The following is a 13941-nucleotide window of genomic DNA, read 5'->3' as shown; positions in this document are numbered from 1 at the left end:
TTAAATTCAGATGTCGTTTCCCTGATGGTCCTGTGGCAAATAAGAAAACAATAAACACACTCATAAAGAAATTTAATGAGACAGGTTCAGTTCAAAATAGGAAGTGTCGAGTGAATAAACAGATCTTAACTGAGGAAACATTAGATGAAATAGGTTTTTGTTCAGAACACAGCCCTCAGAAATCTTTACACAGATTAGCCCAGGAAGTAGGGATGTCAAAAACCTCAGTTCAACATGCCACTAAATTGAAGTTAAAACCGTACAAAAACCAGTGTAGTGCATCACATAAGTGAAAAGGAACTACAGAAACTGTCCAGAATGTGCTGAAGCGATGTCGAGCATGCTTGAATGCCGAAGGTCATCATTTTCAGCAATTACTACAATAAGGTAAGCCTTTTATTTCAGTATTATGAGTTTCATTTTGCCGCAAATTACGGTTGATTGGCGGGAGACAGGCGACCCATATAGCATGCAGAGGCCGCGTGGCCACCGGTAGTGAGTGGACATCTTGGCTTCAATGCTCTGTACTTTATCTTATGTTCATCTGTTTTATTCCAAGGTACTTTCTCGATTATGCTCTCGAAGTTATTAGTGGTTAACACAAAGTGTTATGCAAACATGACAAGATTTGGATGTGAAAATATAAATTAACACTAAAAGAAGTAAATGAGGATAAAAGCTTCAGTATACAGATTACTGCGGGAGTCAACTTACAGTGAACATGGGATATCCCGTGATAGCTGAGATCATGTGAGAATGGGTGTAGGTGGGAGAAGGAAAGCTAATTACAGCTTCAGGTAGAATAAAGAGAAAAGTAAGTGGTGATGGTATAGGAGAAGTGAGCAATCCATACACTGAGTTTTACCGAAAATGAGTTCACAATAATATTAATACTTTGAAAAATAAATTAATAATGCCTATTTCACAATAAAGAGTTATGATATTATAACCTCAAATGTTTACGAAAGAATTTCATATTTGCAGGAGACTGGAATGTGTTTATAATCTCCGCTTACACAGAGAAAATATTTGAATGCATTCATTTGCATGTACTAGGATCCAGTTGTTTCCATTAGGAGTTATCTCGCCAAATTTCACATATGCAAAATAGTTTTCACCAGTAATTTAATGTGGTAAGACAGGACTTTGTGGGGGAGATACATTCTAAGACGATCCACAACTGAGTAGAAACGTCTATTGACCATGATGATGGTGATGATGAATTTAATTTTGCTTTTAAGCTGCATGTTTCTTGTTATGAGGTAGTTATTTCTCGACCTGAAATCTTAAAATAATTATCATAACAAGAAACTTTCATTCAGCTAAATTGAATTACCAGGAGACTATCAACACTTCTGGTATTATTGTTGAAAGTAAATACAATATTATTATATATAATTATTCCACTTCCCAATTCTTGTATCATGTTGTTGTGCGAGTTCCTACTGGGCTGATTTTACTTGGTTCAGATTATTTGGAGTTTTTTCAAAATGTAAGGCGAACGTGAGATAATCTCATGATGAATCCTTGAGCTCATCTTATCAAATACCATCTCATCATCAATTGTTCCACAAATACTAGTTAATCGAGCAGTTGATAGGGCATTATTAAATAACTAACGGAAAAAAGATTCATAGGAATAATAATCTCCTTAGTAAGAACGAGATATTATGATAATTATGATGATGATTATGATGATAATGATGATGAAGATGATTATAATAGGATTATAATAATAACAAAAGAAAGGTATCAAAAGGTTAGTTCAAATAACAAATCTCAACAAAACAAAAATTCGGAACATATTTTATAAAAAGCAGCACTATAAATGAAAGTCAGGTGTATCCTATAAAAACGCTAAATAAATTGAATTATTCAAATTATTGTGTTTAAAAATATTTGGTAAGAAGAAATTCGTATAAAATTAAACAGTTAATACTATACCTCTATGCTAAAAAGATTAATAGGCTTGAAATTTCATTGGAGCTGAACTTACAAATGTTCACACATGATGGCTACTGCATAACAATATGGTGTTTTTAAGAGGAATTTGTAACAAGTAGAACTGACCTGTAAGTGCGTCTTGATGTGTGCACTTAGTTTTGTCTTCTGAGAAAATCTCTTAGGACAAAGGTGACAAACATGCAATCTGCTCTCTTCCAGAGGTACTTGACTGCTGTGTAGTTTCTCGTGCTCTAGCAAGCTTTGCTTGCTTCCAAACTCACGCCCACACTGAAATAAAAATTCCAATATTTCTAATGTGAATCAAGCAAAATTATATGTAGGTGCACTTCTTTGATCAGTTAGCGTATTTTCCTCTGCTATGTCACTATACTGTCCCATGCTGTAGCATCATGGTCTAAGGCAGTGGTTCCCAACCGGTGTGTCGCAACACACTGGTGTGTCACGAAATTTTGGAATCGAAAAATAAATTTTATGCCCTCCAGAAAGTTTCTTTACAACGCAGTTTTTATTTACAACGAAGTCTTCGATATGGTACATTTTATTTTGAGACAGACTTTACCAATGAAACGTCAACACCTGTAACAATGCGTAGTAATTCGTTTATTCTCCCCACTTAGTAATAAACAGAGTTTAAAATCGTCCAAACATTTTGGTCAGTTTCAGTATATGAGTCTGAGCGGGCAATAGTGCGAGTGCGACTTTTTATCAAAAGTGCTTTAATTAGATTTTATCATGAACAAATTTTTAATTAGAAAAAGACAATCTGAATCAAGTTCTGGGTTAGATGACAGCACTGCTAATTCAAATAATGTGAGTGAATATTCCCTGCGTTTCGTTAATATAGTGATGAATACTTGCAATATGGTTTTATGTGTCGTGGAGAGGAATATAAACAAAATCCCTAGTGTCTTATATATGGAAATGTTTCGTCAAATTAGTCGATGGTGCCGAATAAACTAGAAATATATTTAGAACTGCCGTTTTCAACGTCATACTTGTGTAAATCAGCATTTTTCTACCATAGAAATAGTTGTTGTTTTCTAATGCCAGACATTTGACAATAAAGTCATTTGACCTCTTGCACTCCAATACTTTTCAAAGATATTATCGTCAGCCAACGAAGCACAGATTTTGAGGTGTTCCGAATCCATTGCTTAGTTTGAGTTGCACAATGGGCAGTTAGGGGACTGATATATTCCAATTCCATAGAATAGTGAAATCTAAACAAAGAAACAGACTGCCGCATCTTGAAGATGATTTATGTATTGGCCTGTCAACCAAAAGACCACATATATAGCAACTGTGTGCAATCCACAAAGTGCTGACTTCATATCAATTCAAATAGGTGAGTTGTCAAAAACGATAATAAAAATCTTTTATCAGACATCCAGCATAGATAGGTTGGGATTTTTGATACTTACCTTTGTTTTTTTCTAATGCCAATCAATTTGCTGCTTTTTTTTTTTTTTTCGATTGCGTGCTAACATCAACCTATCTACAACACTGGATGTCCGACACTAGGTACAAGTTATCAGGGCTTTTTTTCTTGTGGAACGCACTGTAATGGCGTTCCAGCTCCTTTTGTTGCATTCTTCAACATGGAACCGAAATATGTGTGAATATCTACGTTTTTAATATAATTTTTCTTTGAATTCCGCTTAGACTTTGAAAGTTTTACTTGGACGAAAAGGAGGATAAAAACGACAAAATTCTCGTGCAGTGAACAGTAATCATCTCCCCATCTGCTATAAAATATTCTACAGACTTCTATCACCTTTTTCTCCAGAAGAAAGAAGAAATGCACTGATGATGATGATTATTATTATTATTATTATTATTATTATTATTAATAATAAAAACAAATAAGTGTGTTGCAATATCATGGGCGTTCAGTAAAGTGTGTCATCAGTCAAAAAAGGTTGGGAACCACTGGTCTAAGGCATCATGTCTACGACTTGCGATACAGAATGAGTGCTGGTTCGAGTTCTCACGGGGAAGGAATGTATGGGACTGATGCCTATGCAGTATCATGATGAATTTGGGAGCTAGAATGGCAGTGAAATCCAGTTATGAAAACCTACCATAACTGCTGGGAGGACCATGGTAACCACATGTTACCTCCATTCTGGTTAGATCATCATTAATCTTTGCTGAGACACGTGAGGCCAGCAGCTGACTGGTCAGTCTTGGCCCTTCATGGTTGTCACACAATGAATTTAATTGTTTTTTAATGTCACTACATTATTTTTATTCAATAATATTCCCATCTCATTGTAACACAGACATGATGCTGCAGACTATCATTAGCCAAAAGGCTAAAGCATTGGCTTTCCACACTAGTAACCAGAGTTCTATCCTGGGGAGTCCAAAGATGGTGGTATGTTTTTGTGGGGTACTCCCATTTCCCCTACTAGCAGCCCACTACTGCTCCATTAATCATCATTATCGTGCAGTGCTGTGTAGTTAGTCTCTCACAGTGTACTGAAAGCAACACCTACAGCGGCAAAAAGAACCACAGCTTCGGCTCACCACTCTTAGACGAAGATGCTTCGGTGAATTGTGCAAAATCAATTATTTCAATTATTCACTACTAGATAAAAAAAAATCTTTTTAAACAAGGAAACTTGAATCCTTCAAACCAGAAGGAACATCTAGTACTCTTCATACGAAGCGTGTCCACAAAGTGAGTTCCAATTGCAGATTGCATGGACACATTATTCTGTGTGTTTAAAATGTTCAAGTCAATCGAGTGGCATGCCGCCTTTGAAATGCAATCCATTATTATTGTTTTCTGAATGCAAAAAAAAGTTGTTAACTAATGCTAAGCTCTTCGCAATAAATCCATTAATTCTCTTGCTCTCCAATATATGTGAAACTGGCAGACATTCATAAACTTCGTGAAGTGTACGAAAAATATGATATAAGTGATTCAATTGTAAGGAGTTGGATTAGGAACTTTAATGAATGTCGTGAAACTGTGCATGATGATCCGCAGCTGACTGTTTATGGTCAATAATGTTTTGGTGCATGCGGTCGAAGAGAAAGTTCATGAGGAAAGACGATTCACAATTTCGTCACTTTTCCTGCATTTGCCACAAATTTCATGGTTGCTTCTTACGAAATTGTGTCAGATCACCCAGATTTTCGGAAATTGTGCTCCTGCTGAGTGGCGAAATTGCTCACCGAGAAACATACGATACAGTGAGCAAGATGATGAGTTCTTAAGCTACATAGCTATAGGTAACGAGATGTGTAGCATATGACTCCTAAATCGAAGCAGCAGGCCATGGAGTGGGGGCACATATAATTACCAGTGAAGACAAAAGCCAAACAGATCATTTCAACTCGTGAGATCATGTTTACAGTGTTTTGGGACAGACAAGATGTTTAGGTTGTTTAATTCTTGTCTATAGACACAACAATCAACAGAAACATCTATTGTGAAACAATAAATAAACTGTGTCGTGCAATTCAGAACAAAAATGTATCATGCTTAGAGTGTTGTGTTGCTTCATGACAATGGCCAGACAAAGTGTCTCAGTCTCTCACAAAAAAGATTAAACCTTCTTTAACAGTGATTCACCATCTACATTAACCATTTACCACATTTATGACAAGTTCGTCGAAACCGGCTCAGTTGCTGATAAGAAAATGAACAGCGGTCGATCAAGTACAGGCTGATTCTTTGAAAATATAGATGCTGTACATGAGATTGGTTTTTCCAGGTCAACTGAATGGAAAATCTTGGATGGTGCTCCACTGCATTTTACTCGGGATGTCCGAACATATCTTAAAATATTTTAATGAGGACGACCAATGCAATGGCCAACATGTTCGCCAGATGTTACTCCCTACGGTTTTTGGTTGTAGGGTATGTTGAAAGACCGTGTATATGGAACCAAACCATGTAATATTGATGATCTGCAAGAGAGAATAATGAATGTAATTTCAGCAATTCCACAAGAAATGTGCATCCAAGTTCTGCACACCACAAGGAAAGATTTCTTTCACATGTTGAACATGATGGTGAACAAGAGAAGAAATTCTGAAATTAGTGTATATCAGTGTGAATCAAATGTAGACAAGCTGTATTAAGAGAAAATCGTAAGTGATAACAGATTACAATTTTACACTTCCTATGATACACCCTTCATTTATGAAGTTGTTAAATATTTATCTATGGCTCTTGTTAATTATTATTCATACTACAGCTGTTGCCCTCAAATGTACAGTTGTCAACAGAAAAAGTGGCCACTCTCTAGAAGCAAAGTTCCCTTCGGGTATCTTCACTACAATTCGGAGAAAGGTGATGTTACATGTTGTTGGACCACGTTGCTTGATATCTACAGTTATAATTAAAGTATTCTGTGTATTACTTTATAGCGTAATGGTAGCGTTCTGGCCTGGTATTCGTGAGGTCCTGCGTTCGAACACAACCTAGTGCTTTTTATGTTTTGTTTTTAAGAGAGAGAGAGAAAATATACATAATTGCCCCTGTCTCTTTTATGATTATTTTAGTAATTAACATCAGTTCTTATATACGATCAAAATTTACCTATGGATGTGAAATATGGGGAGGAGCATCAGCAACTCATCTACAAAAAATTTCTGTTCTTCAAAACTCAGCCTTAAGATTATGCCTAGGAGTACCAAACACCATATCAACTGTTGCCCTACAACCAATCAGACACTATATATTACAAAAGGATCTAATAATACATTTAAAATTGAAAGCCTCATCCAGATCTCAGATGTTCTTCAAACTGTCATATGATATCCTGTGTAATTTCTATAAAATAAAAAAAAAAGAAATACCAATCTATATCACAGACACACTCATTGCTAAAACTCCAGTTGTGAACGAAATTCCTCCATGGAAATGGATGATTCCAGAACATAGCATACAAATTCCAGGAAATCATTCCAAAAATGATCCTCCATACATTCTTAAGTTAGATGCCATGGAACTACTCTCTAGCATATATAAGGATCACCTTCAAATTTATACAGATGGATCTCTAAATCCTAATAATGGGACATCAGGAGCAGGTATTATATTCCAAAATATCAAGAAAGTTATTTCATACCATGTTCATCCTCCTCCAGTCTTGACACTGAATTGCTAGCTATTGATGCTGCTCTTCAGTGTGTTACTCAAATTTCTGAAAAATCTATTTGCATACTTACCGACTCCAAGGGGACTATATTTAATATAATTAAATATGTACCAAACCTATATACATATAGAATTATTCCAATTCAGAAACAACTAAGTAAACTAAAAAAACTCCAAAAGAAAATAACATTTCAAAGGATATCTAGTCATTGTGGTATACCTGGAAACGAGAAAGTCGATAATATTGCAAAACAGGCAACATATTTGCAACCAAGACCTCTTCAAGTGATGTCTCTATCCAGTGCTTTTGCTTCAGTAAAGTCTCATTTTACAAACTTATGGATCAACAATGGGCTCTCTTCTGACAAAAGAAAAATTTTACAGTCTATACAAAAGAAACCAAATGACCTAGAAATGTACAAAAACTTGCCCAGACATGTTCAAACATTTTTAACAAGAGCCAGAACAGGTCACATTGTCACTCAATTGTACCTACACCAATTTCACATTTCTGATAATCCTACTTGTCTGTGGTGTAATAATCATGATGAAGATCTGGAACACATTCTTCTATACTGTCCATCCATAAACCACAAAAGAAGTAAATTAAAATCATCAGTACCAGTTGCAGAAGACACAGCCCTGCAGTATATTATATTGACTACACCCCAACTCTGGCTACTAGCAGCAGGCATCTATAATGAACACCGATCAAAATACCCCTCATTTCTCGTGAAAAACAACTGAATAGACTACAGTGGACTTTATGTTGTCAGCAAACAGCTGGATACATTAAGAAGATTGACTGATCAGTTCATGAATGTATTATGCCATGACTTTATTATTATTTATTATGACATTATGGCTGCAAATGGAAAGAAAAAAAAATTTATTCTCAACAAAAATATCTTTTGTGCCATAAACAAAACAAATTTACTGGTGTCTGCCTTGGAACATTCAAACAATTATGCGTTCAAAAAACAAAATAAAAAGCCACGATTCAATATTTAGTCTATCTTCCCCACATCTCGATCACATCTTGTAGTCGAGTGGGCAAGGAATCGAGTAGTCTTTTCAAATAGCGACTGTTCTCAGCCACGACATCCCAGGCATCTTTGACATACATACATACATGCATACGTGTTCTGCCCATGAGCAGGTCTTTCACTGCAAACCCGGCATTCTCCAGTCTTTCCTATTTTCTGCCTTCCTCTTAGTCTCCGCATATGATCCACATATCTTAATGTCGTCTATTATTTGATATCTTCTTCTGCCCGAACTCTTTTCCCGTTCACCATTCCTTCCAGTGCATCCTTCAGTAGGCAGTTTCTTCTCAACTAGTGATCCAACCAATTCCTTTTTCTCTTTCTAATTAGTTTCAGCATCATTCTTCCTTCACCCACTTTTTCCAACACAACTTCATTTCTTATTCTGTCTTTCCACTTCACACGCTCCATTCTTCTCCACATCCACATTTCAAATGCTTTTATTCGTTTCTCTTCATTTCGTCGTAATGTTTCTTCACCATACAATATCACTCCACACAAAGCACTTCGCTAGTCTCTTCCTTAGTTCTTTTTCCAGAGGTCTGCAGAACATGCTCCTTTTTCTATTAAAAGCTTCCTTTGCTCATGTTTGCAGTTTTTCTTGGGAAGGATAAATGCAGTAACTTCCCGTTGCTTTCCACACACCACTGTCTCTTTTGCATCTTAATAGATCCCAGAGTGCCCAAGCGTGGAGGTGAGGAGAGAGGATTTGACTAATTGGGCCCTCCGGACTTCACCGAAATTCACTGCAAGGGTTAAATATTAGTTCTATCAGGATTTCTGATCCGATCAGAGACCGGGAAATCCCAATTAGCCCTTGACCCCCACATCCTGGACGAGCTTCTACAAATCATCAGAAAATCTTGGAGGGACATGGGGCCAATTTCTCCGCAAATGTGTTTATACTTGTGCCCTCTTAGCTCAGTCCAAAGAACATAGGAATTTAGATGTCAAAGTCTCAGGTTCAATTCCTTGTCACTCCTCTTCATTTTATTGTTTCAAGATAGTATAATGTAATAATATAAAAAGAAAAAACTATCATCAGTATTATGCAACTGTATTGTTCCAAACCTAATATTGAATTTATGTTATTTATATCACTAAAGAACGATAACAGAATATAAATGATAGCTTGAATATTATTTACATTGCTACAGAACGATAACAGACTACAAATGATAACTTGAATATTATTTATATCACTAAAGAACGATAACAGAATATAAATAACGTGAATATTATTTCTATTGTTAAAGAATGATAACAGAATACAAATGATAATTTGAATATTATTTATGTCGCTAAAGAATGATAACAGAATACAAATGATAACTTGAATATTATTTATATCGCTAAAGAATGATAACAGAATATAAATGATAACTCAAATATTATTTATATTGCTAAAGAACGATAACAGAATATAAATGATAACTGGAATATTATTTATATCGCTAAAGAACGATAACAGAATATAAATAACATGAATATTATCTATATCGTTAAAGAACAATAAGAGAATATAAATGATAATTTGAATATTATTTACATTGCTAAAGAATAACAGAATACAAATGATAACTTGAATATTATTTATATCACTAAAGAAAGATAACAGAATATGAATGATAACTTGAATATTATTTATATTGCTAAATAATGATTAAAAAATAAAATGAAAACTTGAACCAAGACCCAAATTCACAACCTTCAAATCATTAAGCGAGCACTCTACCGCTGGTCTAAGAGATGCATATACAGAATAATTCCATACTTCCGGAACTGCTTCTACAAGCACATGCATAATGTAACATTGCTGTGACCTGAAGTGGATTTAGAAAATATTTGCACGAGTGCAGCCACTTTTTTTTTTTTTTTTTTTTTTGACAGCTGTACCTCAAAGATACTGTATAATAAGTCCATTTTATAAACTTTAAGATACAGACAAAAAACAAATTACTGTTTTCTTTTTCTTTCATAGCTGGTAAAGTTACGAACCTATGCCTTCTAATTTTGGTATAGTGAAACCATAGTATACTTTAAAAATTATAAGACACACACAGAAGTAAATAGACTTCTTTGGGATTTATCATAGTATGTTCCTAACATATGATCATCTTAAAAAACGCATTCAATTCTACATCAGTTGTAACTAGGACTTAACGCAGTATATCTTCAGATAAATCTCATCCTAAGGAATTCAATTGTGTTATAATCTCAAAATTGAACAATTTGGATTTGTCATATGTTACCTCTGAGGTACATTCTCCTGCCTATCAGTGCATGTAGTTGTTAACAATTTCAAAATAAATAGGACTCTTTTGTGTGCCACAAATCTATGACAAAAGCTGGACTCTTCATTTTTCTTAATGAAGAAAACCACAGTAAGAATTTTTATTATTCTTAAAAATCAAAAGTCCTCTGATCATTTTAAACCTAAAAACAATATATGTGTAAGAATGATAATGAAGATATAAAGATGCAAGGATGGCCTTACTGTCTGTTCTTTCAAAATCCACACTAAATTAATTTCAAGTTAGTTTCTTACTAAATACAGAGAAGTGAGTGCTTACATTGGCACACAAGAATCTTTGATGTTGGTTGCGAAGATGAGCCTGTACACTACGAGGAAGGAGAAATCCTCTCTCAGCCCGTCGACAACCAATCACTGGACAGGGTAAGAGTCCTGAACTTTCATGACATTTCGCATGTGCAGAGAGACTCGACTTATGCTTGAACTTGGATCCACATTGATGGCACTTATAGTTAGATGCTTCACTGTGTGTCTGCAAAAAAAAATCAAATTGGAATATAAGAAAGAGTTTCACTTTCATTTGTAATTTAAGAATGTAAGACTACTAATATTTGCATAGCATACTGTACAGTATTTCTACTTTCACAGAAATGAGATTTGCAACAAAGGACACCACCAGGCCTGTGACTCAGTTGTGATTTGTGGAGTGAGGATGAGGGAAGCTTTTCCTGCACAATTAAAAAAAAAAAAAACCGTCTCTATTAATGAACTGTTCTCCCAGCCAGAAATAATTTCCTCTGTTTTGTATTTTCTCAAAATGAATTTGTGAATAAGTACACTTTCAGATATTACACATAACATTACTATCATTCAATCACATATTTTTTGTCAATACAGTTGAGCTCCGAATATCATCTTGGACTACAGTAGTTTCTACCAACAGCCATTGACTACAGAATGCCATTAAATATGATTATCGTCAAAATTCTACCCATTAATAATCGTTTTCATTACATCACGCACTGGTACATATCTTTGGAATTACTAGAATTCACAGTCTCAAGTATACAATCATGCACCTAAGTGTTTCATTTCAGAGCCCACTATCCTTGTGATATAGTCATCTAAAAGCATTTTAAGTATTAATTTCAATTTCGAAGTTGGTAAACAAACATGGTGTCCCATCAAAACACACAATTCGATGACTATTGAATTTTCAGCATTTATTAAGCTTTTCTGTTGAAGTCCTAAGAGACATGTAATGGATTTAAATTTGTCATTAAATTAAATCAATGTGACAATGTTAAGGAATGATATAACCTAAGAGAAAGAAGTTTATATGTGGCTAGATTTTATTTTCGGAATTGTTTTTACAGTGTGGGTTAAATGATTTGCTTTAAAATATTTACAATATTTATGAAAATTATTTACTGGTTATGTGTCAGAATGTGTGAAAATTAAATTATATTGGCGTAACTGTAATTGTAAATGTGTGCTATTTGCGTAAATAATACCACTAATATCGCACTACATTGTTCTTCAGAAATACGAGAGATATCAGTAATACTTTTTACTTGTATTTGGCATTTTAAATAATGACTTGTTGATGTTTTAAAGGCTCATAAGGTGTCATTTTATTGGTCTCTATTGTCTGTAAACTATCTTCGCATATTTATCCATATGGAAAATATAAGATGTAGTAACAACATTTACGTACATGAAAATAAACCATTTGAAAATTTAAGAAAGTTTTCTAGGTACAAAAAGATCATATATACCTGCTCATGAAGACGAAGGTTCGAAGCTGTGTGAAATGATTTGTCACAGAGAGGACACTGGTAAGGACGCTCTCCTGTGTGCACCCTTTTATGAGTAAGAAGGGCATCTTGACGTATGAACTGTTTCCCACACTCCTCACAACTGAATCTTGGACTGCGGTGTTGATGCATGTGATCATTAAGTTTAGCACGAGATGCGAATTTTTTGTTGCAGATGTTACAACAATATTCATAGTTACCTTGAAAGGAAAAACACTGCCGCTAGCATCATATTATGTTTAACATCATACATATGTGCATATGCATAAATCTATGTGTGTATGTATGTGTGCATGCACATGTATATATTTATGTGTCTACATGCAGGGTAAGGTTGCCAGGCCTTATGTATTTTATGGGTTCTCCCATATTTTACCAACATTTTCTCCAATCTTCAATCTCAAGCATTTGATACTGCTTTTTTCCCCAGTATTTCATAAATTTGTATTAATTTATTTATTTTTATTATTCATGATTAAATTTTATAGCTAAAAATTCTATATCATTCCCGAAACACAATATTTTACACCACTTTACATACTTAATTCAGCACCTGAATATTTTACCAAAAATGAGTGAATTAAGATAAGTCAAATACCCAGCATTACTTACTTATGGCTTGTAAGGAACCCGGAGGTTCATTGCCGCCCTCAAATAAGCCCGCCATCAGTCCAAGATTAATCCAGTCTCTATCATCATATCCCATCTCCCTCAAATCCATTTTTATATTATCCTCCCATCTACGTCTCGGCCTCCCCAAAGGTCTTATTCCCTCAGACCTTCCAACTAACACTCTACAGTATATGCATTTCTGGATTCGCCCATATGCACTACATGCCCTGCCCATCTCAAATGTCTGGATTTAATGTTCCTAATTATGAATAAAATGCAGTTCTGCATTGTGTAACTTTCTCCATTCTCCTGTAACTTCATCCCTCTTAGCCCCAAATGTTTTCCTAAGCATATTATTCTCAAATACCCTTAACCTCTGTTCCTCTCTCAAAGTGAGAGTCCAAGTTTCACAACCATACAGAAGAACCGGTAATATAATTGTTTTATAAATTCTAACTTTCAGCTTTTTTGAGAGCAGACTGGATGATAAAAGCTTCTCAACCGAATAATAACACACATTTCCCATATTTATTCTGGGTTTAATTTTCTCCCGAGTTACTGTTGCTCCAAGATATTTCAATTTTTCCACCTCTTCAAAGGATAAATTTCCAATTTTTATATTTACATTTCGTACAATATTCTGGTCACGAGACATAATCATGTAACACATTCAATTCCAAACCCTCTCTGATATCCATTCTTAAATTCCTTTATGCCCTTATATAAATCTCTAATGATTTTATTCTTACTATTTTTTTCTACCTCATTGAGTTTTTCCTTCAAGTAATCTCTCTTTTTATTCCTAAATATATGACTTGCTTCCCGTCTTTCATTGAAATAAATATCTTTATTCACCTCAACTGGATACTGTAAGAATTTCAATTTTGCCTGTTTTCTTCTTTCTGCTACTATATTATCTTCATCAAACCACAGTTTCTTTTTCTTAGTTTCATAATAACCTATGCTTTGCTCGGCTGCAATTTTGATATTATGTTTGATATTTTCCCACACACTATTAACATCTAATTCTTCCTCAACTTCGTCAGAACTTCCAGAACTTTCTAAAGCGGCAAACCTATTTGAAATTTCAACCTGATAATATCGCTTAGTTTCTTTGTCCTTTAATTTCGG

General features: G+C 34.7%; 1 protein-coding gene across 1 annotated transcript in view; it reads right to left on the bottom strand.

The window, feature by feature from the left end:
* The window catches only part of LOC138710513 (zinc finger protein 569-like), a 51840-nt gene that overhangs the window by 17051 nt on the left and 20848 nt on the right, over positions 1 to 13941 (bottom strand). The window contains exons 7-9 of the mRNA XM_069841462.1: positions 12160 to 12398; positions 10701 to 10913; positions 2071 to 2232 (exon numbers count right to left, since the gene is read on the bottom strand). Of these exons, the coding sequence (XP_069697563.1) occupies positions 2071 to 2232; positions 10701 to 10913; positions 12160 to 12398 (614 nt within the window). The remainder of the gene's footprint in view (positions 1 to 2070; positions 2233 to 10700; positions 10914 to 12159; positions 12399 to 13941) is intronic.

This window comes from Periplaneta americana, chromosome 12 (genome assembly GCF_040183065.1).
Source record: "Periplaneta americana isolate PAMFEO1 chromosome 12, P.americana_PAMFEO1_priV1, whole genome shotgun sequence".
NCBI lineage: Eukaryota > Metazoa > Arthropoda > Insecta > Blattodea > Blattidae > Periplaneta > Periplaneta americana.
The sequence above is the reverse complement of the archived record's forward strand: the minus strand, read 5'-3'. Positions and strand labels throughout refer to the sequence as shown.